Source organism: Ischnura elegans, chromosome 2, assembly GCF_921293095.1.
Source record: "Ischnura elegans chromosome 2, ioIscEleg1.1, whole genome shotgun sequence".
In the NCBI taxonomy this organism is placed as follows: domain Eukaryota; kingdom Metazoa; phylum Arthropoda; class Insecta; order Odonata; family Coenagrionidae; genus Ischnura; species Ischnura elegans.
The window spans coordinates 63,681,978-63,709,784 of NC_060247.1; the positions used below are offsets into that span (position 1 = coordinate 63,681,978).

Genomic DNA, 27,807 nt, shown 5'->3' on the forward strand with positions numbered 1-27,807 from the left:
TCCAGGAAGATGAGTCATCGGCGATTTCATCAAGCCAAATGCGATGGAATGAATTTTAATCGTCTTCACGATGAATCGGAAGCGAGAATAAATTGTAACACTTTTGATCGCATCGGGTCAAAACTTCGGTTGCAGCAAAACTAGGGAACACTTTGAATATTAAACGTTACTTATGGTTAGAATTACAAGAAATTAGAGACCAGAAAATCTCTAGTTCGAACGGCATCATTTTATTAAAAAAACATCGAAGAAAAAGTCAATATGACCCGATGCAATCTATTCAGATTTATTGGCCTTATTAAAGCTGTATGTGATGTCTGATGCAATATGCAATTTATGATGTTCTTACCATATAAATCGATAAATATTAAAGATGATAGAAAATCAATTTTCGTTCGTTCATTATTTGTCATATGTCTCATTAGTGTTCTCCCTGCAGCGCTATGATTACTGAATAAACATGTTTCGGAAAGTAACTGTATTGAATACAAGTTTTCAAATGGACGTGGGTGATTACTATTTCATTCATACTGAAGAATAACGTAAAAATGTAAAGTTGTACTTTTAAAAAAAGTTTCACGAAGTACGCGCATTTCGGTTAGCGTAATTGACTTTTACGATGCTTTAATTTTGTGATATGAACGTTGACCAGCTCTCCCCTTCGAGGAGAGTCGAATAAGGAGAGAACGATACAAGTATTCGTCTTTCTTCATAGAAGCCGGCCGTACTTCCCAGCCTCGTCGAGAGCGTGGGTATTTGGATTCTTCCAAGAAACTGCAACCGAGTGGCTGAGGCTGGACTAATGCCGCCAGAGAGCAAAAATCAACCTCCGAATCCTGACCACTCTCAATATCGACCCTCCGCAGTGAAACTTGATACAGCGTCGGGTGTTTTTTTCGGTCGGAGGGAAGCTCGACCCCTCCTCCTTTCCTTTTTTTTCCTTCGATCAGCGACTACTCCCCTCCACACAAGGAGGCTTCCCATTCCACTGGCCGTAGCGGCCGACTTCGCAACTAAAATCCGGCGACGGTTGAATTTGGATTTTTGAATTAGGATAGAACACCCTTAATTTATTTTATTATTTCAATGGGGAAAGAAAGTACTTGAGGATTATCCTTGACAAGAAAATCCCTGACGTTTTGCATTTCCCCTCACATTTCACTGGCTTCCCAGACTTTTCTGATTCGCCAGACATGTGGCCACCTTGCAACAATGCAACTACATAGCAAACAAAATAGGCTCTGAAGATAGTGAGACAAGACTCTCAGGAGCGTCCCAACTCCTCTAAGTGAGGAATCTCCACCACAAGTAATCAATCACAAAAACTACCACAAATGTCCACAGAGAGAATTCACAAAGAATAATTGAGTTGATTAACTGAATTCACTGATGGCTGGGATAATAAAAAATTTTACTGACTGCTTCAATTTTTTGATGACATTTCCCTGAATTTCTGTCAACGTCAATAATTCACTTACATGTCCAAGTTTTTAAAATGCATACAAACACTGTTTAGGTAGACCCTACTTATCATACATCCTCAAAATTTATGATTGTGATTTCAGGACAAAGTGGAAAATCCCATTTAGGTTCAATCAAACAATGTCAAAGATGCGACTAACACACGTCAATTGGCTCAAATAAACAATACCTTGCAAATGTATGTTGATGCAGTATACTGTGCAGGAATTCCTCCAACACACTCAGGATGATAAAGACATACACATGTCTGGCACTGAAGATTCGGCACAACACCATGAAGGCCTGGGCATCGAAGTGAACATGGCATAATTGACTCTGAACTCCTAGAAGGAAAAAAGAGATTGGTATTTAAGCTATATAAGTTTAAATACAGATGGGGGAAATTATGGAATTTGTTACAGAAAAGCAATTAAGTCACAGTAAAGAACAATAGAAAAAATATTTATGATGCATTTTTCAAGTCAAATTCAAATGAATTATTATGAAAAGATGTAACTATTCTTATCTTACATTTTGCAAATCATACTTTTTGAAATAAGGTAATAGTGGAATCAAGAGCGGATTAAAGTTATTTGCAGGAGGGGAGTTCATTTCTTTTCGCAGCGCCTTGCATGCAATTGCTGTGTATGCAGTACCTCTCAGGAATATTTTATTGGAAAGATAATGGATAGATCCTTTCCCTTGGGCTACAAACTTGTCGCAGTGGAAAGGCTTGCGTGTTCCTATGACCCCTAGAGATGCACTGGCGGGATTAATTCAAAATTATTCGGCGAGGTTGGTAAGGGCCACAGGGTCGTCAACATGCGAAATCCTTGCAGAGACTTATCATCATCACCATCAGCAATGAAGAAAGAAGAAAAGAAGACCAAGAAGATGGTGAGGAAGAAGTCGGCTACAAATGTAGGGATGTGGGGTGTGAGGACAATGATGAGGGCGGGGAAGTTAGAAAATATCAAAAGGGAAATGTATAAAGGGAGGATAGATATCTTAGGATTATGCGAGGTAAGGTGGAGGGTTGGTGGGGACTATTGGAGTGATGGTTATAGGGTTATATAAAGTGGTGGGGAGGAAAGCCAGCGAGGGATTGCTTTAGTATTAAACAGGAAGATGGGTAAGGATGTGGTAAGTTTAGACCAGGTAAATGATAGGATTCTGGTGGTAGAAATTGAGGTGCAGCCCACCAACCTTGTGGTGGTTCAAGTTTACATGCCCACTAGCAATCATAGGGAGGAAGAAGTAGATGAAGTGTATGAACGGCTCGTAGAAATAATTAGAGACACCCTGAGTAAGAAAAATCTGGTAGTGATGGGGGACTGGAACGCCTCAGTCGGGGAAGGGAGGGATGAACACGAAAAAGAAGATTTTGGACTAGGAATACAGAACAACAGGGGAGAGAAAGCAGCAGAATTTTGCAGGAGAAACAAATTATTCATCACAAATACCTGGTTCAATCCGCATAAAAGGCAAAGGTACACATGGAAAAGTCCAGGGGATGTAGATAGATATCAGATAGACTACATTATGGTAAGACAGAGGTTTAGGAAGTGTGAAAAACTCACGCAGCTTCCCTGCAGCTGAGGTGGATTCAGACCACAACCTGATGCTCATGAAATGCAACGTAAGATTCAAAAGACTTATGAAAGTTAGGAAGGCGAGGAAATGGAATGTGGAAGCGCTGAAGGGGACTATGAGGAGAGAATATCAGGATCTGGTGGCCAGTAGTATCCGGGAGATTGGAAGTACCCTGTAGAGGAAGGGTGGCATAATATTAAAACAGGAAAAGTCAAAACGGTGGAGAAGTCAATAGGGTAGTTTCCTTCATCAAAGAAAACGAAAGGCATTGATTGCGATTTGTTACCCACCATTAGTGAATCCATAATATAAAAATTATTTGGTTTTAGAAATACCGGTTTAGACGAATGGCAATGGTCAATTTTATTCTCATTTGAAAAAGGCCAGATTGGCGCCCATGCGATGCCACTCCACGTGACGTCACAGTGACCTAGTTTCTATACGAGTAGATAGGAGTTTTACATCATCTGAGATTACCAATGCGTGCATGAGGCACTGAGCTCAAGGAAACATATCTTAATAATCACCTATTAAAACTGCTAGTGGTCGGAAAGTTTCCTTCGTTTGATAATGTATTAATAATCCTTATTTAAGCCAAGTGCTACCTGCTAGCATCCTGTATCATATCAGCGCTCAAAGCCTCGCCCCAAGGTCACCTCACTATGCGACAGCGGGAACCAGAATGACGTCACACGTGATTTTCCCAGCATTCGTACTTAGCCGTCGCGTTTTCGCGAGCTTGAAAATTTTCACTTTTCATTGAATCGCAAAATATATATGTCGTCATTTAAAAATAAAAAATTGTGAAATTCGTACTGCAGGAGTAATAATCTTTCAATTTCAGCAATAAAAAAATAATAGGAAACCACCCTATTGGCTACGTTGACAGCAGAAGGATAAAGAAGCCTTGGGTTATCGAGGCAATGGTGAAAGAAATGGAGGAGAGAGGGAAGTGGAAGAACGTCGACACAGAGCTGGGAAAAAGAATGTATGGGGAACTATATAATCGATTACGACATGAAACTAAGAGGGCAAGGGAGGCTTGGTGGAAAAGACAGTGTGAGGAAATGGAAAAGTTCCAGAAGGATAGAGATGTAGGCGTATTGTACGTCAACGTTAAGTCGCTATCGTGTGGCAAAAGAGGACAAGCAAAACCAAGTGAGAAGAGGTACAGAGTAGATGGAAGGAATACGTGGAGGGTCTGTATGATGGAATAAACTGGCTGGAGAGATTGACTTTAGAGGAGGAAAATGCAATGGAGGAGGATAATCTTGGGCTGGGGATATTAGAATTGGAAATAGAGGGAGCACTTGGTGATATGAAGGCTAGGAAAGCAGTAGGCATGGACAATATCCCGTGTGAGATTCTGAAGAATCTAGGTAAGGATAGTAAGAAAACGTTTTTTGAACTAGTACGTAGGATCTATGAGGAGGGATGCTGGCCGGAGGATTTCATGAAGACTGTTTTAATTCCACTACCGAAAAAGAAGAAAGCTATGGAATGCGGAGATTATAGAACTGTCAGCCTAATATCGCATGTGGCAAAAGTGGTACTGAGGAGATTGAACAGACGAATGGAGGCGAGGGAAAACGAGTATTTGGGCAAAGATCAACAAAGTCAACTCCTGATGCAATAGCAATAATGAGGTTCCTCGTGGAGAGGAACCTAGAATATGACCAGGACGTATATACCTGTTTCGTGGATTTTGAAAAAGCGTTTGATAGGGTGAACTGGGTAAAGTTAATGGATATTCTCAAGAAAATAGGTGTAGATTGGAGGAATAGATAACTGATTCGTAATCTGAATATGGCCCAGACTGTGCAAGTGAGGGTAGCTGATGGAGAATCTGGGTGGGCAAGCATTGGCCAAGGTGTGATGCAAGGCTGTCCTCTATCGCCGCTGCTTTTTAACGTATACACTGAGGAGATGGTAAGAGAAGCGTGGGACAAGTTGGAGGCTGGAGTGAAAGTGGGAGGAATGATCTTTAAATCGGTAAGGTTTGGGGGTGATCAGGTGCTGATTAGCCAGTCAGCGAGGGGACTGCAGGCTCTAGTGGATGCGTTACACAAGCGGTGCGAGGAGTATGGGATGAGAATTAATGAGGAAACATGACACTGAGGAAAGATGACGAGAGAAGATTGGAGGAATTTGAGATGTGTGTATGGAGAAGAATCGAGAAGGTGAAATGGACGGAGAGGAAAAGGAATGACGAAGTTCTGGATGTGGTTGGCGAGGAGAGGCAGCTTTTAGATGAGATACGGAGGGGACAGAAGGTATGGATGGGAGGAGTACTTAGCAGGGAGGGGATATTGAAAATGGTGTTACAGGGTAGAATGTTAGGAAAACAAGCGAGGGGAAGGAAAAGAATAGGATTTTTAGATAGATTGAAAGGGAGTAGGCCTTACATAAAATTGAAGAAGGCAGTGCTGGAAGGAAAGGGAGGCTCTCAGATCACTTCTTAAGTACTCCATGGAAACCTACCTTAATTGGTAGAATGCTATAATAATAATAAATGGGTTGATAAGTGGCTTTTAGTAGTCCATCAATTATTTCCAAACACTGTTTATCAAGCTGGTGAAATAAAAAAATTAATCGAAGAGCCACCTTTCATGTTATCTTTTCAAATTTTCCAAAGATTATAGCAGAGTGCCCATCCCCCTCCCTTAATTCGCCACTGTGTGGAATAGGTCGGAGAGAGATGGAACAAATGATAGTTGAGCATCTCGCACTAATACCTATCAATGATTACCTTAATAGATATAAAAGTAAAACCCAAACACTTAATACAAACATCAATATATGCTCCTTTTATGTGGTAGCATAGCCAGCAGAAAGAAGATGATGATATGCAAGATGATATTTCCAAGATGTAGGCAGGAGGTTGACTAAGCTGAGAGAGATTTGTCACCATGAATGTATACTGAAGGGTTTACACAAGGCATTTCATAATTTCATCTCTCTAAAGAACAAGTATTTTACAATAATCATATTGCAAACTATTACACTTATATTAACCTCTACTTATCATCAAGAAAGTATAAACATAAGCTCTATTAATAAGGAATCAACGAACTTACTTTTTTGAAGGTCCACCCCACGAGCCTCCATCACCTTCATGTCTGGGACTGCCATTGGTACTGACATTCAGCCATGGTGGAGAATACATTCCAGATCCAGAGCTCATTCCATGGCCCAGAAAAATTCTTCTCTTGGAATTATAAGATCCATGGTGAACTGGGGTCAATTTCCCTTTCAATGAACCCCTGGGAGAAGGCGATTCACTGATCCAGTCAGGATTAGGACTTCCTAAGGTCGGAGTGGAACTTTTAGATCTGTGTCTTTTTTTTGTTCCATCATCCTGTTTAAAAATAATGGAGCACCTATTTTAACTTCTGAGCACAGGAAAATTATGAGTTTTTGCTAATAACTATGGAGGAAAAGGAAAAGAAAGCATGGCTTACTTTGCTATTTTCAGAAGAGCCTTAACTATTTGAGGTTTTCTTGATTCTTAAATTGTAACATCCCGTGGCATTTATACTGCAATTAGTAATCGCATATCTAACTTACAGAAATGTGTAGTTTTGAAGGACAATATCAGGTTAATCGTCAACAGGTGCCTTTCTGAGTAATTTCCATTATGCTAAGAGCCTGATTTTTCAAAAATCATCCTCAGACGCTATTATAAGAATTATTGTAATTGAAAATTATACAGGGGTTAAAACCCACGGCTTAAAAAATTCAAACAAGTGTGTGCATTGATAGATTAAATGGCGGATAGAAGAAATTGGAAACCCATGTAAGTGAAGAGTGCTAAAGGAGAGGTAGAGTGCACTCCCTCCGTCCCTTGATCTCTTGCTCTTGCAAGGCTGCAAGCTAGAGATCAAGGGACAAACACGTCCCATCTAGCATGTGACATTGTTATCTTCAAAGGGAAGGCGGGTGAGCTATGTGATGTACGCAGTTAGCGTTACCTGAAGTTTCCAGTCTCATCTTGTTTGTTTGAATGTCCGTCTCGTCTTGTTTGAATGCACTCATGCTAAGTTTGTTTCTTCAGAAATTGTGCTGTTTGGACTATGCTGAATATAAGTAGCCTTGTTGTAACTAGAAAGCTTAGCATCAATCAATTAGAGCTTAAAAAACTAAAATGCTGTCAGAAATGCTTCGCATTAGGTCTCATTCTTTATTGAACCTCGTGTGTGTCATACAACTGCTGAAAGCTATCAAGATATCTTTGGGCTCAGTTGGTAACTCATCTAGCATTTGGCATCCAGAACCTGGGAGAATTGAAGCTGGTAGATCGAAAAAGGTCAGCTGGTGAGACGGGGTAGGGATGAAAAGTGTTTCCATTGTTCCTGTGTAACTTGATATTATCCTTTGAAGCTAATGATTTATGGCCTGAGTGGTCTCAGAAAGGAAAAAATAAACATCAGAGGAATGGGCTGATGGAGGGCCGAAGCTGACTCAGTGAAATCTACAACGAGGTTACTTCTGACGAGGCTATTATCCTATGGCACTGAGATTCTCCGATATTTGTTCAATCTCTAGAGATAAGATTCACACTGAGCGCCCATCGTATTTTGTCTTAAAATTTTCCTCGGCTGAAATTCTGTTGCAATACCCCTGCAAGAGCTTTAAAAAAAATTCTATGAGTAGGACAAGCATTGCAGTGTAATGGTGTACGTGAAGAGAGGATCGGGACTCTTTCCACTCCCTCTAATGGGACGCTGCATTCACGAAAGCATTAATTTAAAATTTCATACACGGGTTCGATTTGTTTAGCGAATTTGGATCCCAAGAATTCAGTGAAGAGCATTGCCTGTGAATACTTGGATCCAAGGTATGTGAACTGACCATACCTAGTAAGCATCATAAGGTTAACACTGCAAGTGAATACCTACTTATCTCCGAGCGTCAAACATGTCATGTAAATTTAGCAGAAAAATGCAGGGTAAACTTTTGCATTAAAAGTGGAAACATTGAAAACTGTCAAAATTCCAAGCATACGTCTGCAACACTATGGATGGGATAAAGAAAAATGCAGCAAAATTTTTTTTTTTAGCTCCGATCCTCAAAACAGTCTCTTACACAAGTTTAGACGGCACTTCCCATGTGCCGCATCCAATGAATCTGCTGTTTGGACAGTCTTCTTGCTCTTGAAATCTAAATTACAACTCTACTAATACAACAGACTCCCAATTATCCGGCTGCGGATTATTCGCGTGGCAGCTTATCCATGTTTGAGTTTTCCTCGACCTTTATAAAAATAAAAATGGACGCAAGAGCACCAGAATTATTGCATTTAATGCAAAGGTACACAGTGCTTACTATTTTCATTAGAATTCCCTTGGTAAAACAGAATTATTTTGTCTAATTGCTGACAAGGAATGTTGGAAGTTTACTTGTTCATCTGCTCTAGCATTGCAGAAGACAATGAGCGGCAATGAGCAATTAATTTTACAAGATTCTTCAATGTTTAACCAACCGTAATTTAAGATAAATATTACCAATGATCTTGAAATGTTTTTCATATAGCAAATGTGCAATTATTGCCGTGGCCTCGCATTCGGTTGAATACAGCCCCAGGGAGATTTCATCGCACTCAGGCATATTTAGGATGTGACAAGTCAAGGTCAAACTGGAGAGGAAGGGAATAGTAGAAGTGAAGGCAACGGAGGAAGTGGAAGCTGGGACGAAAAAAGTACAGATTGCATGAATCATAGCCAGGCACTAGCCTGTGTAGACAATTTGCCATAAGCCCTGCTGGTTTCCTAGAACCGTGGATGAGCAATGGCATGATTGCGCACCAATTGCCTTCACAGGAGCTCCATGTTCCAGTATTTCAAACATCGCGGTGTGCGATCATGCTCTGTACATAATTACTGATCTACATCCTAAGCAGCTTGTCCTAGACGTGACTCCATGGCATGTTGCCTGACAGTGTAGTTTCCGAAGCAGCGCAGTGGTTTTGAAACATTAGAGCAAAACACTTTTCCAAGTCTGTGATTATGCCATTGTGCATCACACAGCCACAGATACAAGGTTTTCAGTAACCGTGTCTCACATGGAGCATTAGGAATACGACTATAATCACATTACAGTCACCAAAAAGATCACGGCCAGGTGAAGAAAGCTCTCAATGAGTAAGGGAAGCAATCTAAAATAGCAGATTATGTACATAAATAATACATTTTTTGATTTATATAAATTATACACATTACTAGAATGCACAAAGGTTAAGAAAAGACTTAAGTGGTTTCACAAAATAAAATATATTGCGACCGGTTTCGATACAGCGTATCATCATCTGGCAAGGTCCTCATTTTAAGCGCAGGCCTGAACGTCTATTCACCCAGTCATTTGCTCAATATTACGGATGGAATGCAATCATGGACGTACAAATTTCAAGATTAAAAACGCAGGGTTCGATACAGCGTATCATCATCTGGCCAGATGATGATACGCTGTATCGAAACCGGTCGCAATATATTTTATTTTGTGAAACAGCTAAGTCCTTTCTTAACCTTTGTGCATCATGAAGGAGTTTCACTATGTTACGCCAACCACCATCGCATTTAACATTACTAGAAATTAAAGTGAAGGTTAGGATAATCGGATTATTCGTGCTGCCTCTCCCTATCATTAGCCCCAATAATTGGGAGTTTGCTTTAATAATTTTTAGGAAAATAAGTATGCATTAGTAAATAAATATTAAATTTTTTCACGGCACGACCACAATGAACAGCTAGGAGCCAATCAAAAAGAGAAAGGGAGGGGGTACACAGCTGGTCAGGTACTGGCTCGTCTGAGAGGCATGGGTAGGACCATCCACTACCAGGGAGAACCAAACAATTTCAATAATTTTCACATAGAAATAAATCATGATTACAAATATAATCCTTACTACTTTGATAGTGGTGCAAAAACAGCGCAATATATTTCTTTTTCAGACCTTTTGAGATCAATGGGCTCTTCTGCTAATTGAAATCAATTACAGAGAATGGCATTGATGAAAGTAATAAAATAAGATAAAAAATAAGCAAACAAAGTAAAGATAATTAGTCAAGGGCATTTTCTGAGAAAATGAAAAAAAAAAGTTTTGACTTCACCTTACCTTTATGGATATTTTTTTGGCTTCCCTAATGATTTCCAAACTAGGGTCATCTGGGTGAATACAATCTTTTAGAAAAGTGAAGTTTTCCACACAGAGAGATGAATTGGTTTCTTCCACTATCAAGACAAAATAGGACACGAATTAATGCTTATGAAGTTTTTCATAATGATTTTTATCTCCAACGGAAACAAAAAGAAGATATATTTATAAGAAAACACAAGTGATTTGAATCCAAGCATATTAATTAACTAATGACTAGAAACCAAAATACATACATATGTAGTTTAATTTTATATAGTACTTGGGCAATGTTTCCAAATAATGCAGTTTACATGGCAGCCTTATTAACAATACATTAGCGGCTGCCTATCAAATGCAATTTATTTAATAAAATGATACTTACAATACTCTAACACTTCTCTTGATGACCTCATTTTTTTCCCAGTAGGTGTATAATAGTAAATATCAGCAAGACGCTTGTTATTTGCTCCACCATCTACAGTGGAGCGGTAGACTACTTCTCGTTTCCACCCTGAAAGATACAAAATTTAAATTGCATGGACAAAAAGTTAAGGTAACATAATACTGCCACTGAAGATGAAGTGAAGATAGGGGCTCGATGTCAACGATAAAATATAAATTTTACTAGAATGAACTGCCAGATATATGTATAAGGAATAATCAAACTTGAACAAGTAAGGAACTCAAGGCTGATTAACTCATTCAAAGTAGTCATTCAAATGGTTTTTAAACTTCTCTCAAAAACAGATTCAGCTCTTTCTTTCTTAAAAGGTTCTCAATTCTGGCCAAAGTGAGTCTAATATATAGTATACACACAGATTGCAATAAAATGAGAGAGCCTCCTTCAGCTCTACACCATGGATAGGAATCAACTGGGTGAATTTTTGGGCATATGTACCATGCGAGGAAAGCTTTAAGTCACCAGAGAGGAGGAACAAGTCCAATGACATAGTCCCTTACATAATGGTGTACATAATTAAGGCCATGTCAATGAGCATCGTCTGCAATGAATGTTTGCAGTTTGATTTTCTTGCAACGTATACCTCAATTTTTCTAAATCAGATGAAAATGAAGTGAATTCATCAAAGTTTCAATAAAATAAGTGTAAAAATGAACTGTACATCAAATAATGAAAAAATTGATTCATCAACCCAAACTTAATTATGCAGGTATCTACAAATGATAAAACTTCCAAAAATTCTTCCTCACAGTACCTTATTCCTCATCCTTCATTCTAAATCTAAACTTAGATTCAACACCTTTTTGAATGCTTGTTATAGAAATTGAATATGTATAGAATGTATTCCTATGGTGTAATACACACATAATTAGGTCTTACAATTGAGATTTTTTTAGAAAGCTCTAATTTTTTTGGAAATACCAATGCATTAAGGGCTGAAGCACACCCAAAAATTAACTTGGAGCCTGACCAAGAGTACAATAGGGTAGTGTTCTTCATCAAAGAAAACGAAAGGCATTGATTACGATTCGTTACTCACCATAAGTGATATTGTCATTTAAAAATCTAAAAGCGTGAAATACGTAGTCCAGAAGTAATGATCTTTCGATTTAGGCAATAAAAAAATAATAGGAAACCACCCTATTATGGATAAGAACATCGTTAACAGTAGAATGTCAGCAATATACAACCTTATGCTCCATACCAACCACAGATAATGAACTTCTATGATTGTCATCATACAGAGAGATGTTCATTATATAACAGCCATAAATAAAGACAACTTGAGATTAAGAACTAACAACTAATTCCAGTGGAATTTCATAATGGCTAATATGGTGAGGTTTTTGCATGGAATTAATTCACCACACTCGTATAGTGTCGAATTACGGCTGTGTTGATCAGTGACATCATGGCCAAATTAGCGGTGCCAGAACGCACTTTCCTTAACTTTCTTTAGAAGTGAAATATTACTCTGTTTTTTATTACAAGTCATTATTTACATTTTATTACCAATTTTTTTGTTTTGGTTATGAATGTATAAATTTTGAGGCAACAAAATTGATAAAATGTTAATTGACTACTATGTCTTTCGTTAACCAGCGCCGGAACGTCGTTCCGGCACCATGACACTTCTGGTGTTGATGCTAATGGAACAAAAACAATTTTTCACAAATTGATATTTGACGACACTACTAAAATGACATTTACCAGCATGAAATCAAGATTACTGCAGTAATTCAGGACCATGTATATGATGGTACTATAATGAAGTACATATTATTTTAGACATAAATGTTTCAGTCGATTCCATCACTAACTGTGATTATTAATCTCATGGGCTTCAAATTCAATGTTAGAAATTAAAGGAAGAAATGCATGAGCCTTCAATACAGGGCTGTACATTACACCGCACAATTATACTATCCTTCCCATTGGATTGTTCTCAAAATGAGGTTTTCACTATAGATTTCTTTAGCGATATACTCACCAATATAAAGACTACAATACAATTTTTAATATAGCCAGGGCACAAACCACCATTGAGAATCTAAAGATATCATTAACTTGCTCTAGTGAACAGTTTCTCATCATGTTTGGTATCAACCATGAATTTTAAAATTTTTAGCGTAGAGGCATTCGAGGAAGATATATCATGTATTCACGATAGTCAGCTTAAAAATTTGTAAAGTGCCGTAAATATGGGGGGGGGAGTGAATAGATTCACCCCCAAAGCATCGGAGAAATAATAAGATTATTTAAAACTATTGTCTATTTTTGACACATGATAACTGCATCTGTTTAAAGTTAAAGATCACTTATTGATATCATGGCAGCGAGACAAGTCACTGAATACTGACTGGTGACTAACCCCTAACTGAGGGTTGCCTGAGGGGGGGTCGCCCCCACCCCCAACGCATATTCCTAGTTACCCCACTGATCAAGAGCATATAATGAACCTAACAATCAAGAAACATATTTGCCTTAGACTATCTACTCACAGTCAGATAATCAAGATTCAAAAAATAGGTGCTTAAGCAATGTTGAAAAAACAAATTCAAGAGAAAACTATTGATAGTAATCATTATAAGGTAGGATTAATAAGAGGTATGCAGTCCTGGTGACTTACTCTGCTTGACAGGCCAGACTAAAGCCACATCAATGTTGAAGCGATAATTAACTTTTTATAAGTGGTAACTAAGATCATTCATGGGGAACACACCCTAGATCTGACAGATCAATCGTTTTAAGGTGATCATAAGAGGCAGATCCAGACATTTTAAAGTTAAATAGGCAATTCTCCCCTAAAAATTAACACTGGGCAATAATTACTTTATCTATGCCTTTCTGGGAGATTTAAATGAGGGATTTTAACTTAATATTACAAGCCTTACCATTCATTTTACACAATGTTTTAACATGAATGGAGCATCATCACTGTGGTGTGCACAAGTCGGCAGACGATGCATGATTCCCGTTTTGAAATGTTAGTGATAATGAACAGAGTGACCAATTGTAGGAAGTGGGAAGTTACGGATGCATTATGTAAAAAAGTTCTCTCTTTGATTAAGGTGAAATTTCCCCATCAAGTACCTCTCACTCATTTATAGTCGCTGAATATCTAACACATGCCGATTATGGTTCCTCCCTCTGTGCATAATGGAAATAGAATCAACTTCTTGCTTTGAGTTACCGGCCACCCTTGTAAACGAGGGGCTCCGTTTGAAGAAACAAATGAACACGGACAAATTACAGCATATTCAGCTTCAACTTACCCAAGGTGAACGGTACTTTAAAGGCAGGGTTGTTTGCATCAATAGAATGACGTTTCCCCTTAGAGCTGCTTGAGTAAGAATCAGACTTTTTTGCAGGCGTAGAAGAAAGATAAGGATATCCCGTAAAATTGCTAGAACTAGCACTGTCTCCGTAATCCACAGGATCATTATTTCTTGGTGTCATTGAAATATCATCCTCATCTTTCTCAGAGAAGGTGTCATATCGCTCTCTTCCATGCAGGGATAGATTTGACTGGTCGCCATCATCACTGTTGTATTCACTGTAAGGTGATGTGATAGAACCGCTACAGGAACTCCATTTGTCTACATCCACTGCTGCCTCCGATTTCGCTTTACATGGAATGAAAAAAATTGATCAAGTCTCAGGTTATAATAAACAGTCAATCAAAACATAGGAATTTATAATGGAATTATTACCGATTAACTTTTGATAAAAAGCTGTCATGGCCGAGGGATCAGGTTCAACTTCAAAACCCAAAAATTCACATTCACTATCAGACTTCAGGGTGTCGTCTAATGGTAGGGCCTCCAAATTTTGGCCTGAGGAATCTTCACACTTTTCACTATGAGGTTCCCCCTGAGGGTTTTTCTGTTCATCTGCTTCACTATCTTCATTACCAGATGAACTAGTAGAACTGTAAATATCAAGCTTAAGTTTCCATTTGTCACCTTTGTCTTCAAAGGGAGTGTCTAGTGACGTTTCCTCTTCTTTTACATCCTGGCCACTCTCCTCCGCTGGACTATCGACTTTACCCTCCTCCTGGCTACTAGTATCCATAGGTTCTTCCCGAATCGACTCCTTAAAGGTGCTTATATCATCGTTCGCAACCTCATTGGACCTGGATGAACCTGATGTGTCACTTTCAACCTCAGCTTTAGGAACAGACAATTCCTTTGATTCTGTTTTGGTTTCATTATTTGAACGGTCTTCCACTTCATGTGACTGATCCATGGTCACCATGAAATATTACAGTGATACTTCTCACCATGAAACCACTCCTAAAGCTGTTGGAACGAACGTGAGATAGCAATATTTATAAGTTAATTTGAGCCATTTAAGGAGTCCATCATGACTAACATTTTAACGATAAAATGCACACGTCAAGGATGTCTCCACATTCACATACAAAATGAATGAGTAAAAAACCGAATTAGTCACTAAGAATTTGGAGCCGGTAACAATGCCATTCATTACAGCAGAAAACGAAAACCATAATTGCAGTTCACACAAACACAGCTTCAAAGAAGGATAGATGGCTCTGATGGAGCACTTAATTTGACGTAAACAAAACAAAAAAGAAAGGTTTCTACTGATAACTGAGGCCTAAACATGAATTAACTAATTAATAAAAAAAATTTGATGAAAATTTAATGGCACTATATTCGCGAATACATATATCAGTTATCACCTCGATATAACTTTGTGTTCTTCAGCGCTGAACCGACCAACAAGTAGCGATGCTCAACCGGCGGACTAGACGAATCTGAAGCGTAGACCCAGAAGTAAATAGGCAGTACCTCATTTTATTTCACTTCCGAAATGCTTTGATATTTACGTATGAAATATTTTATCGAACAAAGGAACAAGTTAAACTTTGTTACAAATACTCCCTGTTCTTCTTTTGAAATGCTTTTCTAGTACGCTGAATTGCCGATAGATGTCACTAGTATTCGTAGCCATAAGTTTCCACAAGAAAAAGTTTAAGCCGTGTCCCAATTGGCCATTTGGCTATGCCAATTCCAGGATTTAGCCATGACGCCATCTTGGAAGGATGTCCCAACTCGTTAGCCAGCATAAGGGAGGGAATTTAGGCAGCTAACGCGGCCGCCAGATTTAGGCATCGAGGAGTGCATCCTTCGCCCGACTTTTCCCATGATTCAAAGCGTGCAAAGCGTCTTCAGGAGAAAGGGCATCATGGCTGTCAACAAGGGATAGTACATGTTTGCAAGTAGTGTTGATATTTTGAGACTTGTTCGAATAATTATTAATTTTTATTTTGTTTATAATAATGAAATTGCGTTAATGGAAGTGTAAGAATTACGGAGTAATTAGTCAATGAGAAGGCGGCGTTAATTTTAATGCTAATTAATGTTAGTATGCTTCTTATGAATGTATGTGTTATTTTATAACTTTTTATACCGATCACATGTTATCTTTTGCTACCGTTTACTTTTTTAACGTGTTAAATAATGCTTAATTATGTAACACTATGTCTAAATTCTTATTTAACACTTTTTGTACATTAGGTTAACACCCGTAAGAATAAACAATTATTATTATATGTTATTGGACGAAGTCCCGAAATTGGAATAAGTAACAACATTTAAAATCAATAGTGATTATAAGATATGAGAACGAAACCTGATTTATGTGCGTAAACCATACTTTAAATAAATTTTGAAAATAATTCCCAAGTCAGACGGTAACCGTTTGAATAGACGAAATAGACCTGTTCTTAATAATAACAAAACTAGAAATTAAATTTTTAAAATATGAGGAATTCGAAAAAGTACTTGGTTGAGAGACGATTGAAATATTAAAAACCAATTAAAAGGAATATACGCTAACATTTCGCCACAAACTTAGCTAAAACCTCTTTCACAAAACCATACGGAACTAAAAATACGAATTTGAAAGTATACCCCTACTTTACTATTACAAAAAGTTTGTCTAAGATACTAAAATTATGATTAAATACTCTTCTCTGACATTTAATACTCAAAATCACTTGACACATCATATTTTAACAATTTAGGGTGGGTTTTGTTCATCATTTGTTCAAATCATTCCGATTATCTCTTGTTTGGCATTGGCCTAGTGCCCAGTAGATGGCAGCACCTGCGTAAGGATGTCCCAATTCATGCTCCCTTGTGGTTGGCTGCCCAGAATCTGGCTGGCTAAATACATGATGCCTAATGGCTAACGAGTTGGGACACGGCTTTAGGAATGGCTGAACTTGTTATTTTCTAGCAAAACGTAAAATAACTCGTTTGTTTCATTATCATCTATCAACTTCTGATCTAATTTCCTTAATTTTATAACCGTTACCGTAAGATGAGGTACGTCTCATTTCTATTTGTGGCCGATGTGTTTTATTGACCATTCTTGTCATACTGAATTATATATTTTCTGTTGCTTAGTCCTTCCTTGCAGTGAGGTATTACAGCTAACTATCACCATGAAGGAATTTTATTGGCATTTGCTGCCTATATTTTAGGCGTGTAGTCATCCACTCTTTTATTTTCGACGTATCAAATCTTGTCAGTGTCATGTAATATGTTTGCAACAAGTTACTACTCTACCGCCTAATGCAAGAGAATATGGACTTCCCTTCGGCACCGAAAGCGTTGGAAACCCGAGATTGGACGTACACAATGAGGAGAAGCATGCAAGAGATAATGCCTGGTTTATTTTTGGGTCCTTATTCTGCAGCTTCAAAGTCAAAAGTAAGGAGCTCGATAAATTTAAGTGTGGCTTAAAATTGAGTTTGTGTCGCCCTAATATAGTTTTTTTTTAGTTCGATGTCCTGCTGCAGTTTGGAATCACTCATATTGTTTGTGTCCGTCAAGAAGGCGAATCTGTGTTCATTCGTCCAAATTTCCCGGACAATTTCAAGTAAGCAAGGTATTCATTTGCACCGGTAATAATAATATTTTATCAGAATTTGTAAGCCCCTTTGTTCCGCAGGTATTTAATTTTGGATGTCGCAGACTGCGTAACAGAAAATATCATCCAGCATTTTCCTAAAGTTCGGGATTTCATTGACGAATGTTTATCAAATGGAGGCAAAGCCCTAGTGCACGGGAATGCCGGCATATCAAGGAGCGCCGCATTGGTCTTAAGCTACATAATGGAAAAATATGGTTTGAATTACGAGTGAGTTACCTTCCTAATATTTTGTTCTGCTGTATGTCTTAGATAATATGTACACGATGCATTTACCCGTGCCCTCTTTTGATGGTGGCTGTGTTTACGTATCTACCCATGCGGGTAAACACCATGCAAACATACCTTCACGGCCTTTCCTGTCGGATCTAGCATGTTTTGTCTTGAATAAAAAGTTATGAGTTAACACCTCCACACTTAAACGACAGTCACTTAAGTAGTATTGTGTGCTAGTTCTACTTCTTCTGTGAGTAATATATTCTATTATTTTCAGAACTGCTTTTGCCTATGTCCAGCAGAGAAGGTTTTGCATCAATCCTAATGAAGGATTTAAGCAACAATTAAAAGAGTACGAGCCAATTTATCGAGCTCAAAGGACCCTTCAAAATGGACAAAGTTCGAAGGAAAAGGGAAGGCACAAGAGAAGGTTTGATGAAGTGGACGAGTATTCCGAGCTGTCTGAGGCAATGGATCAGTGCAGCTGATGCAGTATGTGAATGTGATGTTTGTGTCTTTATTGCTCTCTATACGATGTGCATCGTGTGCCTTGCAGTTCGTGCATTCCCATCAGACTCAAAGATGTTGACTTCAGTATTTTTCTAAGAAAATACAACGCTGTGTACTAGACTATTTGTCGTGTTTAATTTTCCTTGTGCGGTGATCTCGAGAAACTAAACAAGTAAGAGCCAGTGTTTATTGAGCAATACAAACTATGCAGTACTCCATACATTACATTAACTTGTCACCTTATGTTGAAAATAAAATCCAATGCATGACAACGAGTGGAGAATAATTAAGAGCACGTGACATCTTCCGGAGATTCATACCAATAGCTTGAGGTTACATGATCTTCGCTGGAATAAGAATGCATGCAATATCCCTCTGATCGTCATTCTTTAACTCCCATTTAACGTCCAAGCGAATCTGTAATAAATACAAAATTGTTATTTCCTAAATATTTAGCAGTCAAAAATCACAACATTTAATCAACGTACCGCGGGATACTTTTTCTTGATGGGGAAGGTTGCTTGGTAGGAGTAGGTCTTGCCCTTGAACAGTGGACATTTTAAGGTCCTATTACATGCAGCTTCATCCGGGAAATGAAAAGGTACTGGTATCCCCATCTTGATACCATGTACGACTGCAGACACGGTGTTGGTGTTCTCGACTGGAAAGATAATTGACATAATTTTTACCTCACAGTATTGAGAATATTTTTGGGAGGAAAAATGTCACTTACATGGCGTGAAGTCGAATTGTATGGTTACATTGCTGTTTCTTTTCAAAATGCAGATTGGGGCGGTCCCGCAATTTGTAATAGTCACGCTGGAGTAGTTTCCTACTTTCGATCCTGAAATCACGTGCTCATGATTAGCATTTTTATGAACCAGAATTAAGGAAATGTATTTTATGTCTTACGCGGCGGCGTTAAATATACATTTTTACGTACCACAATCGTAGAAGTTCCCTGCAGAACTTAGAATTATGGCGAAAGAAAGGATGCACCACAGCTTCCCCAGCATTCGTACTTCGTCCATGTTCACGATGTTTACCTAATTTGATTTATCGTGGACAAAGGAGATACGATATGCGGGTGGAATCGTGCGACGCGGTAAAGCTTGAAAGAGGCGTTAACTTGCATCTCTGGAATTGGCATATTCGGTCCGAATTTGAAAAAGATAAATGGGAATTTCTTCTTCATCGAGTACGATTATAATATCTAAAAAATATGTTGATGGCGTTGAAGTCCGAACGGGTGAATATTTTCTGCGTTATAGGGGGCTTTGAAGGTATTCTTGTCTCACCTTTCGATTTTGTTGATAGGTGTTAATTTTGGCCGTGGAATACCTGTTATTTCATGTTATATGCCTTGATAATTTGAAGATCACAGTATGTAAAGTACCTTTACTGGCATGTCGATTTAGAATTTGGCACTCGATTTTAACAAGGGAATACAGACTTAGTCGAGAGAGAACATTTACCGACGCCATTTTGCAGGTAATTTATATATATATGTCATAGCAGTTATTTTTACAGCAATTATTTACGATTTAGAAACATGAAAAAGACTCGTATCCCTATTGTATTAGGGGCCTTTTCATTTCTTATCAGGCAGATTGTGCGATATCATGTCAGGTGGCCATCACCGATTTCTCTGAAAATTTTGCATGTGAAAGCAGTATCCTTATGATGAATAATGATCACTTTATCTCAGCTCAGCACTGAACCCTTATAAATTTATTATCGTCTGAACATTGCTGAGTCAGGCCTCAGAGTAAAAAGTGAAAAATCGCATAAAGGCTGATTACTAAAGGAACCATGGCCCATAAAGCAGTGATTATTTTTTCATTTTGAATAAAATGAATACATGCGCATTCTGACATAACTATCAAGTCATTTGAAGTAATAATGAACAAATATGGCTTGTTTCAACAATAAAGATTAGTAATTATTTAACAATTTATTTATAAAAGAGCCAACTTTTATTTTCTTTAACATTTCTTAAAGGGTAGTTTTAATGTCCTGCTAGGAATTGAAAAAAATTTAAAAATGGTATTTTTATAATTTTAGGGCATTGTCTAAGTTAGGCATGTTTTTGAGCCAAAGCACTCCTTTTGTACACTGAGATCGCGTACCTTCAAGGGAAAAAATGAAGATTCATTCTACTTAGCATGAATAATGGATAAAAAGTTCTTATCTGAATGATTGGTTACATCCATTGACTGAATTCAAGTTCAATCTTGTGTCCTTCCATTGCATCAAATGTGTGATAACACCCAATGCTAACAACTGGAAATGGTGGATGAGTCGCAATTTTCATTTATGTGATTTTTCATTTTTTACTCTCAGGCCTGACTCAGCTATGTTTTAACGATAATAACTTTATAACGGTTCAGTTTTGAGCTGAAAAAGTGCATTATTCATCATAAGGATACTGCTTTCACATATCAAATTTTCAGAGAAATCAATGATGGCCTCTTGAAACCCCTTTGACTGATTTGAGATGAAATCCCCCTTAACCCTCATTGTAGATTGCCCGAAAGAACCATGGAGGATATGTAGCCATCACACGGCTACTCGAATTTAGTCCTACTGAGAGGGTAGTCACTTTCAGAGTCTGTGTAGCCACCATGAGAAGCTTCGTACCATATGTGATGTTATTTTCCACAGTTTGTGTAGTCGCTTTGCTTTTTTATCTTAAGTTACAGGAAGTTCCTCATTTCTGTTAGCACTAACAAGACTGCAATATTGGGGTATCTGCACAGCAGTGAATCTTATCAGTGCACCTACTGGTTGCAGAATACTACTTCGGTGATTAATGCTCAAGTCCTCTCATTCTTTCATTTAGAAATGTTGGTTCATGTTTCATTATATTTGGGAAATCCTGGGCAGTTACGCCTTTATCTTATGTTACATCCTATTATCCCTTGCAGTTTGCTGTTAAGTGTTCCTCTGGATATAGTGCTTGATGTAATGCTTTGGTTTTATCTCGCTAATATATTTGTGGCTGCGGTAAGCATTCAGTTGGGCACAAGTTACAGTGCATACTAATATTGAATATGTTGCCTTAAATCATGGGTGGTATAGTCTCTTTTGGTAATGACTGCGTGTGGAGCTTTGCCAACCCAGCTTTTGTTGCCATTATTGGATAGGATGTATCGTAGGTATGTTATGGTGATTTTTTATACCCATTGGATATAGTGTGTGGTAAGTTGTGCTACATTAGTATTTATTTTTACTCCTGCAACATTGTTTTGTCCTGACTTCTGTTTGGTAACCGAGAGATTAGGGTTATCTGCTCACACTCTTGATCAATCACCTCCATCACCCAATTGAGGATTAATTCACAATTGCTTAAATAGTGTTGCCCATTCAAATTGGCCTCTGTCACACCATTGTGGTTCAAATTAATGAGGCTATGTTACACATGGAACATTGGGGAATCAGCTAATAAAATGAGAGAGAACTGCTTTTGGTAAGAGGAACACATTAACCGACTTCAACCAAGGCAGTTTCACAGACTACCTTGTACATCCAGGGTCTTCATACCCAAGGAAGTGGCACGAATGATAGCCAATGAGATTTATTTATTTTTTTAATACACTACAGTTTATTACCTGTATTAAATCATAGGAGTTTATTCAGGGGGAAAGTAAAGCCATTCGAGCGAAAGTCATTGTCCCTGAAGTACAAGGGTGCCGACTTACAAAAAATATTGGGGGGGCCCAAACCGGGGACTTTGTCCCGGTAAATTTTATAAGTAGTGAATTTTAAGTTTTTAAGGATTTTAGAAGAGTCATATGATCAACACAAGAGCCCTGATCACTCGAATCTCGATATCTGGACACTCCGGGGAAAATCAACAAGCCTTACACATTTTTTCCTCACATCTGTAACGAAATTTTGGGGGGGCTCGGGCCCCCTCAGGCCCCATGGAGTCGGCGCCACGGCTGAAGTACTGCCATGGGTTAAATGGTTTACCTATTACCCTTATTAGCAGTGACTGAGGTCAGCTTTAATGCTGCTGACTAATTTCATTCCATCTAAACTTTCTGTAAATAAGATAATGCTTGGCCACACTGTGAGTGATTGACTCTTGATACTGGAGAGGGCATTTTTCGGAATTTTGAGGTAAGTTTTGCACGTGAATGCAGATGTAATAGGTGTAAAGTAATGCATTCTGAAGCTCTAACATATCTCTCCTAAGAGTAGGAAGGGGTCTCCTCGCTGCTGTTATGCTGTCTGGAGTGATGGACTTCCACGGATCTTGACCCCTCTTTGGCTTGAAAACGTTTAGCCTTATTGAGGAATAGCGAAGGTATTATTGCCGCGATTAATACCTTTCTTTTTGTGGGTGAAGTGAGCCAATTGGCCTAAGTCTTAAAAGTCTTTATTAGCTTAAGTCTTAAGTCTCATTCACTCTTTTGTTGCCCATTGCCAAAGTGATTTTGAACTCAGCTAATTGTGCCCTTAATCTTCTGATATATACGTATGTAGGTAGGCACATAAATAATTAATTTAAGTCAAAAATTATAAACGGACAATACATACACCTGCTCAATCTGAAAATAACGAGTATATGAAAACTGAAAAGAGAAATTTTATCCTCAGCTCACTCACAATCAGTGAAGAATGAATGAGATGTATGTATTTACTGTAGCTGCAGGGTTGAGTAAATTTTGTGAAGCATTGAGTTTAAGCCATGAAAGAATGAGCCAATGAGAAAGTCCCTGTAATGGGTCAGCTTATTCAAATAGAATGTTTTAAATAATTTTTTGTTTATTAAAATCAAAAATACATTTTTACAAAATTGAGGATGCAGGGGTCCTTATATAGTCTCTGCTATCCCTATTTTATGCACCTCATTTACAGTCTCATTTCAGTATCGGTGTTGCATTTTAATGTTTATATTTGGAAAGGAAGCAAAGCAAGAATAAACAAAAAAATCATTTATAAAAGTCTCTCTTTAAGAACACCTATTTCACAGCACATTTGAAGTTACATAATCACATGCTTGAAAATGATGCAGAATTTGTCCTTTTTTGACTGGTGGTGACAAAATAGTTGTATTTTATGTACTATATATACTCTATTTCTCTTATCCTTTTATTATGATACACATTGCCATATTTTATAAAAAAAAATGGAGCTTGGTAACATTTTTGGAAAATACTGAAGCTAACACTTGGTTTATCAATCTTTAAATAGATAACTTTTATATTCGTGACAAGTTCTGCATATTTGCATTTTTAATTGTTCTTGGAGAACATGAAAATAAATTTGTAATTTCATATCATGAAGCGGTTCATGGAGTTGATAGGTATACATATTAATTTACAATAAAAATTTGTCATATTAGCCATGAACTACTCACAGGTACTTTGTAGTGTTTTTCAATATGTAACAAATACATAATTATGTATATACATTACGTAATTTGTGCTTGATATTATAAACAAGTTGCACTTGTTACCCAACCAGGTTTCAATTAAAAATAATATGTTGGTATTTAAATAGGCACAGATGGAAATTTAGCTTTGTGCATGATTTGAATTCTTGTGCTATTGATTATGTTATCATAAATCTCTCATAGTGTGGGTAATCTGATTATTTCACACCATAAAGGTCAAGCATGTGGAAGACAAGGTTTAAGGATAGCCACATGATGCAAAACTTATATAGATGCATACTAAATCAAGGAAGTGGTAAGAACTTATCATCTCATTCATTTCTTTTATTCAACATATGATGGTACGACATTCTTTTACTTTATTGTAATTATTTTATTTACATTTTCATGAAGTTGTCGTTCCTTGATGAGGTTATGAGTTGTTAAATTTGTTTAACTGATAAAATTATTTTGCCATGTGATCTCTGGGTTGTATGCACGTTTTTTGCAAACTGCATTCAAATTATCCCTCTTCTGTGTGTTTACAAAAGTTGGAAAGTTGTTATGCATATCAGTATACCATGCTTATGCCGTGATAATTAGGTAATGGCATATTAAAGACAAAATTAAATGCTTACTCAGCTATGTTTTGACAGGAATACTTTAATTTGGTTCTGCTTGTTACTTAGGTAAATGTTTTTCAAGTTGTCACATCACTTCATTCAACTTAGGCAACAGATCTCGTTATTCATTGGAATTCATAAACTCTGTGTGGTGGCCCTAAAGCACATTGTGAGCAGTGATATGGAGCAATAAAGGTTTTTCGGTCTCTAACCATTGATTTTGGGATGTGTACATGGTTCTGAACTGAATAGATTTCTGCTTTGCACTGGTATTGCTCATAAAATTTCTCCAAAATTATTAAAAAATTACTTTTTCAATTCTTCATATATCTCTATCATTTAATTACCACTTAAAATATTTTCTTGAGGTACTCTTGTATATCAATTCAATTTGCTTTAGTTCATTAAATTTCTATGTGCTTAACTTATTGCCCAGAAAAAGTAATTATATTAGTTATTTTTACATTATTAGGTGTTGATTTTTTGAACATCTACCCAGAAGTAGAGGTTGTTGTAATTAGGTCATTAAATTCAATGTAATTTAAATCCCAATCCTCTCTATAAAGTAAAAAATTGATGCTTGTTCATTGGCATGTAATCATCATTTTGTTAGCATGAAATTGTAGTGCATTACTCTGAAAGTATCATTTATCAATGCATGATTATTTTGTAACATCCACAATATGTAGTTCATAACTTGCTTGGAGTAATTTACTACCCGAAATGAAACAAAGGTAGACCCTGTTATAAAATAACTAGTTTTTTTGTATGTACACATTTTTCGACACCTGTGGATTGGCATCAAGGAATAGTGTCGCAATTTTTTCTCAGGTAGATGAGGTAAAATGAAAACATTATTAAGTTCATGGAGATTAATCGATTAATTATTCCTACGCTGTAGTGGTAGAATATGAAATTCTAGAAATTGAGATGAAACGAGCATTGGAATGTTTTGCCTATTAGCATTAATTTTTCAAATGCATGTTTTGGGAAACTTAAAAATGTTGTACTAGTTGAAGTCAGATGGATACATCAGCATGGAATTTAATGTGAATTGATGAGAAGGCATACTATATTAAATGTTTATAACATTTAATATTGTTGCTCTTTTTGTTGGAGAATGTTTATGTATTCCATTGTCTCAAAAATGAAGACTAGGCTGAGGTATCTTGATATCATGTTTTTGTTCCATTCATAAATGTATTTTGTGCCAGTGTGTTGGTAAAAAGATATATATCCCTATTTAACTCATGAATAGCTTTGCTCAATACCTAAATTTTGGTAGCTACATTGTTGTAAAAATTTTTTGAAAACCGAGTTTACTGGACTTGGGTTCTGGAACTGGTTAGCATATGCATACTTTTTTCCATTTATTTCTTTGGAAAATAATGTTGGTATAGCTTAGACTCTGTCTTGTTTCAAAAGATTTGGATCAGGGTCTCTATTTTTCGTGAAAATACTAAGACTTTGGATAGAGTTTTTGTAGATTTCTTCTTAATCCAAAGCATTTTATGGCTGGATATCTCTGCACTATCGTAGAATTGTTTCAATTCAGCAGTTTTTAGTGCCATTCAGGAGAGCAATCAGAATAAATAATTCGTGTACTTACTTTCATATACAGCTATGCATAATCAACATTCCAAATGTCAACTGTATTACACCCTTGAATGCAAAAACTTTTTATATGAAGAATAATAGAACTGCATTGGAAAAACATTTCTTCATTCTCTTATAATGTGTTTGCAATTATGGTTTCATAATATTTTTTTTTGTTTTGATCAATTGGGAGCTTGGGTCATTTGGTACTCAATCTATATCCTAACTTGAACTTTAATATATCAAAGAAAAACGTTAATAAATAATGCTATTATTTTGAACCCACAAATATCAGTTTATTGCTTTGATATGGGTCATAATTAAGCACCAGTGCATCATGTTAGAAACTAACTATGTAGCACTTACCTGAATAGGTAGGTAGGTATCTTTGAATGTGTACATGTTATGTATACATATGTGTATCTATTTACAAAATTTTCATAGAATCTCTTACTTATGATTAATGGAATAGGAATAAGTGGAAAATATTTTCATATAAAAGTGTTGTAAAATATAAAAATAATGATATGTTGAATGAGTGTATGAAAAAATTCATCTATGCTTATTTTTCCTTGCCTCTAAGAAAAGTAGAAAATAACCAAAAATGGTCTCATATTTTGTTCACTCTGGGACTTACATTCATTTCACCACTTGTCATTCTTGTTTATATGTACACATTTTTTACACTCATCTTGGATGAAAAAATATATTGTACCTATTTCCCTCCATTAGATTTGAGAAGGGGGTCACAAGAAACTGCTAAAAATTCACTCTCAATCCGTCAAAACTTCCAATGGGCACACAACAAAATCACTCAATCATGAAGTTGGAAACTTCATTCATCACCTTCGTGACTACCATCCCTCAACGAGGTGCTGTTGGTGTTGAAGTTGACTCTGGTTGTTGATGTGGTGTCCCGCCAGCTGCTGTGAGTGCTGAGTGTGAGGATTGTGATGAGTGTCATGGTTGATCTGTCGATGGAGAAGATGATAGTCACCTCCAGGAATGCCCTCGTATTCATAGGGGGCTGGTGTAGCCGATGACACTGGGGGTCCTGGAGGTGTGGGTGGTAGACCTCCATGATTAGGGTCGACCATGAGAGAGGGTGAAGATGCTGGAATGGAAGCGGCAGATAGCGATGAGGTGGAGGAGTTCGGGGAAGACGTGGGTATGGACGATGAAGACACTGATGATATGGAGGAGGATGATGATGCCGCAGATGAAGATGAAGGATACAATCCTTCATTCATAACTCTGCTGTTTCTAACATCCCCACAATTCTTCACGCAAGTTGGACTGTGAATGGACAGCATGTCGAGGAGCCTTCGTCTTTGGTTTTCCAGCTCTTGGATTTGAGACTTCATCTCATGGTTTTGACTTTCCAAGATTTCTGATTCCTGTTAAAGGAAACATAATTGTTAGTTTTTGGCAGTGATCTTTGTATTACTTATTTTTATTAAGGAGGATATGGAGAAAATTCACTTCTTTTCAGCTAGCCAGTAGGGAGCTGGGTGGTGAATTCCAAGCCCCTCCAAAATGTCAACATTTTTTTATGGCCATAACCTTGCTTCTTGGGGAAGATATGCTTACCCATACCCATCCTTTCAATAATGGCTGCAATGATTTCACTAATTTGTGCATTAACTTAATGTATTATGTATTGGAGGAAACTAATATGTACTTTAATTTTGTAATTTCTGAGGGTGGTATTATGTCATTGCCTTACGTGGATCATGGATATTTCCTGATGGTATGTCATGTGGTCAGCCATTCATAATTATGTTAAAATGCCTGGCTATGGCATTTTCAAAATGCATCAACTAATCTTAAACTAGAAGCCTTGAAAGTGGAATTTAATAATGAAAATTTT

General features: G+C 37.3%; 4 protein-coding genes across 8 annotated transcripts in view; 1 reads left to right on the top strand and 3 right to left on the bottom strand.

Annotated features, from left to right (window-relative positions):
* The window catches only part of LOC124153847, a 41,408-nt gene extending 25,770 nt beyond the window's left edge, over nucleotides 1–15,638 (bottom strand). The window contains exons 1-7 of one of the 2 annotated variants that reach the window (XM_046527228.1): nucleotides 15,352–15,638; nucleotides 14,360–14,947; nucleotides 13,922–14,272; nucleotides 10,569–10,697; nucleotides 10,166–10,281; nucleotides 6,132–6,412; nucleotides 1,652–1,805 (exon numbers count right to left, since the gene is read on the bottom strand). In XM_046527228.1, coding sequence (XP_046383184.1) covers nucleotides 1,652–1,805; nucleotides 6,132–6,412; nucleotides 10,166–10,281; nucleotides 10,569–10,697; nucleotides 13,922–14,272; nucleotides 14,360–14,903 — 1,575 coding nt within the window. In that variant the 5' untranslated portion in view covers nucleotides 14,904–14,947; nucleotides 15,352–15,638. Of the gene's footprint in view, nucleotides 1–1,651; nucleotides 1,806–6,131; nucleotides 6,413–10,165; nucleotides 10,282–10,568; nucleotides 10,698–13,921; nucleotides 14,273–14,359; nucleotides 14,948–15,069; nucleotides 15,299–15,351 lie in introns of those variants that run through there. The other variant, XM_046527227.1, reaches the window with a different exon arrangement.
* A 1,245-nt stretch (nucleotides 15,639–16,883) lies between these two features.
* Nucleotides 16,884–18,607, top strand: LOC124153850 (serine/threonine/tyrosine-interacting protein-like). The gene is made up of 5 exons (XM_046527234.1): nucleotides 16,884–17,002; nucleotides 17,084–17,389; nucleotides 17,461–17,558; nucleotides 17,631–17,819; nucleotides 18,103–18,607. The coding sequence occupies exons 2-5, from the start codon at nucleotides 17,252–17,254 to the stop codon at nucleotides 18,311–18,313; spliced, it is 636 nt and encodes a 211-aa protein (XP_046383190.1). The 5' UTR covers nucleotides 16,884–17,002; nucleotides 17,084–17,251; the 3' UTR covers nucleotides 18,314–18,607.
* On the bottom strand, nucleotides 18,509–19,415 carry LOC124153852 (ecdysteroid-regulated 16 kDa protein-like). The gene is made up of 4 exons (XM_046527235.1): nucleotides 19,279–19,415; nucleotides 19,069–19,179; nucleotides 18,824–18,996; nucleotides 18,509–18,752 (listed from the first exon to the last, which is right to left on the bottom strand). Exons 1-4 carry the CDS (start codon nucleotides 19,364–19,366, stop codon nucleotides 18,669–18,671), a joined length of 456 nt encoding a protein of 151 aa, XP_046383191.1. The 5' UTR covers nucleotides 19,367–19,415; the 3' UTR covers nucleotides 18,509–18,668.
* A 3,675-nt stretch (nucleotides 19,416–23,090) lies between these two features.
* LOC124153849 (activating transcription factor 3) overlaps nucleotides 23,091–27,807 on the bottom strand; it is a 122,291-nt gene continuing 117,574 nt past the window's right edge. For all 4 annotated transcript variants that reach the window (XM_046527232.1, XM_046527233.1, XM_046527230.1 and 1 more), the window contains one exon: nucleotides 23,091–27,334. In XM_046527232.1, the coding sequence (XP_046383188.1) occupies nucleotides 26,792–27,334 (543 nt within the window). In that variant the 3' untranslated portion in view covers nucleotides 23,091–26,791. The remainder of the gene's footprint in view (nucleotides 27,335–27,807) is intronic.